General features: G+C 51.1%; 1 protein-coding gene across 1 annotated transcript; it reads right to left on the reverse strand.

Moving 5' to 3' along the window:
• Nucleotides 1–3192: 3192 nt before the first annotated feature.
• Nucleotides 3193–3624, reverse strand: LOC147964748 (uncharacterized). The gene has a single exon (XM_087530143.1). The coding sequence runs from the start codon at nucleotides 3622–3624 to the stop codon at nucleotides 3193–3195; it is 432 nt and encodes a 143-aa protein (XP_087386269.1).
• Between the last annotated feature and the right edge of the window lie 231 nt (nucleotides 3625–3855).

Raw genomic sequence — 3855 nt, forward strand, 5'->3', positions numbered from 1 at the left:
CGGTAGCTCGATTAGGTGACGTTCTAAGGGACTACAGAACTACCGACAGCTCCTCGATACACCGCCTTCCGTGCTTCTGCAGCGTATCGAAAGTCCTTGTCTTGAGTCCACAAAGCACTTCAGTGTTCGCCCTCTCTACTTGTCCATTGCTCCGGGGGTGTGCCACAGAGGCAAATGAGATCTTGCATCCGAGGGTTTGAACATATTGCATGAAGGCATGGCTCATGAATTGGGTACCGTTGACAGTGATGATCCTTGCCGGAACTCCGAAACGACACACCAATTCTTTCAAGAACTTGATAGCTGACTGAGCAGTCACCTTCCTCACGACAGTCACTTCCGGCCACTTTGTAAACTTGTCGATGGCAATGAACAACAATTCAAAGCCCCCGATTGCTTGGGGGAAGGGGCCGAGGATATCGAGCCCCCAGACCGAAAATGGCCATGACAGAGGGATTGTCTGAAGAGCTTGGGCAGGCAGGTGTGTTTTCTTGGAATGGAACTGACATGCTTCACATGTCGTGACGAGCTCAACTGCGTCTTGGAGGGCTGTGGGCCAATAGAATCCTTGCTGAAATGCTTTCCCAACTAATGCCCTATATCCAATGTGTGAGCCGCACATTCCTTTGTGAATCTCAGCCAACAGTTCCTTTCGATCCTCCCGCCAGACACACTTCAATTTCACACCGTTGGGCCTCCTTCTGTACAGAGTGTCATCGACAAACTGATACATACTGGCCTTCCGGGCTACTTTCTCAGCTTCATCTGGGTCGCCGGGGAGTTCTCCGGTTTGGAGGAAGCGGACGATGTGCTTTGCCCAAGTTGGAGCCCGAGGCTCGGCAACTAGGACTACCGGCACCTCCTCGGCTGTGGGAGCACCAGCCTTGTTCATAGGGTCCATAGGCCCGTCTGGAGGGGGTGGTCCGGCAGGCCCTGAGGAGTTGTTTTCGACAGGATCTCTACTGGGAGCGGATGGCTCGATCGGGAGAGGCTTACCGTAGTCCAACTTTCTCCTTTTCTGGGCCATTGTGGTTCGTGATACGGAGGGTTGAGAGAGGTGGAGAACAAAAGTTCCTAGTTCCACGGGAAGCTTCTGTGCAGCACATTTTGACAGGTGATCAACTATGCTATTTTCCGCACGGGGTACGTGCTCTGTTTGCAACCTGTCAAAACGCTCCTCCAATCTCCTTACTTCCTCATCGTATGCTTGCACCAATGGGCTTTGGTAATACTTATTGACTTGTCTCACCACCAACTGTGAACCTCCTTGAATGATCAGCTTCTTGATTCCCAATTCTGCTACAATCCTGAGCCTGGCAAGGAGCCCTTCATACTCAGCTGTATTGTTGGTGGCTTCTTCCTGGGCAAAGTGCATTTGGATGACGTACTTCAAGTGCTCCCCGGAGGGGGCAACAAGTAGCACGCCAGCTCCTGCACCTTGTAGGGAAAAAGCACCATCAAAATACATAATCCATTCTTGGGGTGATTCCTTGCCGGGGAGAGTTGTTTCCGTTGTTTCCTCATTAGGGGTTGGCGTCCATTCTGCAATAAACTCTGCCAGCGCCCTTCTTTGAATGGTTGAAGTGCTCTCAAACTTCAAACCGAAGCTGGATAACTCCAAAGCCCACTCCACTATTCTGCCAGTAGCCTCAGGGTTTCAGACTATCCTCTGTAACGGAAAACGAGTAACAACCGTGATCTCATGCACTTGGAAGTAGTGGCGCGGTTTCCTTGAGGCCATGATGAGGCCAAAGATCAAATTTTGCACACCAGAGTACCTCGATCTAGCCCATTGCAACAAGGAGCTGACGAAGTACACTGGGCACTACACCACTTTCTTCCTTGCCGCGTCCTTGGGGTTGCACTCGTTGTCGTGCTTACTGCTGTCCTGATCCTTTTCTGACTTTGCTGCAGTCTGGCCACTCTCTACTTCATCCACTTCTCGCTATGCTACCAAGGCTGCACTGACCACTTGGTTGGTTGCTGCCAAGTAAAGCAGTAACATCTCTTGAGGTTTGGGTGCAACCAAGGTAGGCATAGATGACAGGTAAGTCTTCAACTCTTGCAAGGCTGTATCTACTTCCGGGGTCCACTTCATAGGCCCTGCCTTCTTCAAAATTTTGAAGAACAGAAAGGCACGCTTGACAGACTTGGAAATGAATCTACTTAGCGCGGCAACGCATCCCGTCAAGCGCCTCACATCCTTAACTGTCCTTGGCGCTTGGATCTGCTCAGTGACCTTGATCTTCTCAGGGTTGGCTTTAATCCCCCGATGGGGCACGAAGAATCCAAGTAGCTTGCCGGAGGGAACACCAAACACACACTTCTCCTGGTTAAGCTTCAAGTTAATCTTGCGCAAATTAGCAAATGTCTCCTCCAAATCCTGGATAAGGGTGGCCTTATCCTTGGTCTTGACCACAATGTCATCCATATAGGCTTCTATGTTTCTATGTAGCTGTGGCTCAAAACCAATCTAGACTGCTCTTGCAAAAGTAGACCCGACACTCTTCAATCCGAAAGGCATGCGGACAAAACAGTATGTACCACATGGAGTGATGAATGATGTTTTCTCCTCATCTTCTTTGGACATGAAGATCTGGTGATATCCGGAGTATGCATCCAAAAAGGAGAGCAGATCGCATCCTGAAGTTGAATCCACAATATGAACGATGCGCGGCAAGGGGAATGGGTCCTGGAATCAATGCAAAGCCTCCATTTCCCATTCTCCTTCCTAACTACCACTGGGTTTGCTAACCATGTAGGGTGCAGTACTCCTCTGACCAATCCACCTGCCTCTAACTTCTTGATTTCCTCGGCAATGAATTGTTTACGCTCCAAGGCTTGCTTCCTAACTTTCTGCTTGACGAGTCGGGCATGTGGGCAGACAACAAGGTGGTGCTCGATTACCTCCCTAGGAACACCGAGGATATCAGATGGTTGCCAGGCAAACACATCGATATTCGCCCGTAGGAAGGCAACGAGCGTGCTTTCCTATTTGTCGTTAAGGGTGGCGCTAATGGTGGAAGTACCATCAACACCAGCCAGCCCTGCTGGGACCTTATTCACTTGGGGTGCTGCAACCTTGGATCTCTTGCTGTTGGAACACTCCGGCACGTCGTCAACGGGTGCCGTGCACTCGGAGGGGGCACGCTTCCCGGACTCCTTGCCGGAGGTCCTACAATCCCTCTTCTTTCATTTGCTTTCCTTGGCGCGTACCGTTGCTGCCATAGCCTCTGCTGCGACGGCATCCCGATACATCCTCTCCACACAGATGATTGCATCCTTCTCATCTGATGGGATGGTCATGACTCCCAACGGCCTAGGCTTCTTCAAGGTGTTGTAAGCATAATGGGATGCTGCCATGAACTTGGCCAAAGCCGGGCGTCCCAGAATCCCATTATACGGCAGGGGGAGATCAACCACATCAAACACAATCTTATCAGTCCTGTAGTTCAGCTCTCCTCCAAACATCACTGGCAAAGTAATCTTTCCCTTGGGACGGCTCCTGCCAGGATTGACTCCTTGAAACGTGCCGGTAACCTCCAGCTCTTCTTCTCCTATATGAAGCTTGTTAATAACTGCTGGGGAGATCAGATTCAACCTAGCCCCGCCATCCACTAACATCTTTATGACCTTGAGGTTGCGAATTGTTGGGGAGACCAACAACGACAAAGACCCTACCGCGGTGGTCCGGCAAGGTGGTCCTCCTCGTCAAAGATGATGGACGCGCAGGACCATTTGAGCGGTTTCCGGGCCTCCAGCGCTGGCTCCACAGCATTGAGCTCTCGTGCCCATCGCTTGAGCTGGCGATGTGAGGAGTGCAAGGACGCACCCCCATCAATTCATAGGGCGTCA

The sequence above is a fragment of the Triticum urartu genome, chromosome 6A (genome assembly GCF_056163025.1).
Source record: "Triticum urartu cultivar PI428250 chromosome 6A, HENAU_Tu73, whole genome shotgun sequence".
NCBI classification, from domain to species: Eukaryota; Viridiplantae; Streptophyta; class Magnoliopsida; order Poales; family Poaceae; genus Triticum; species Triticum urartu.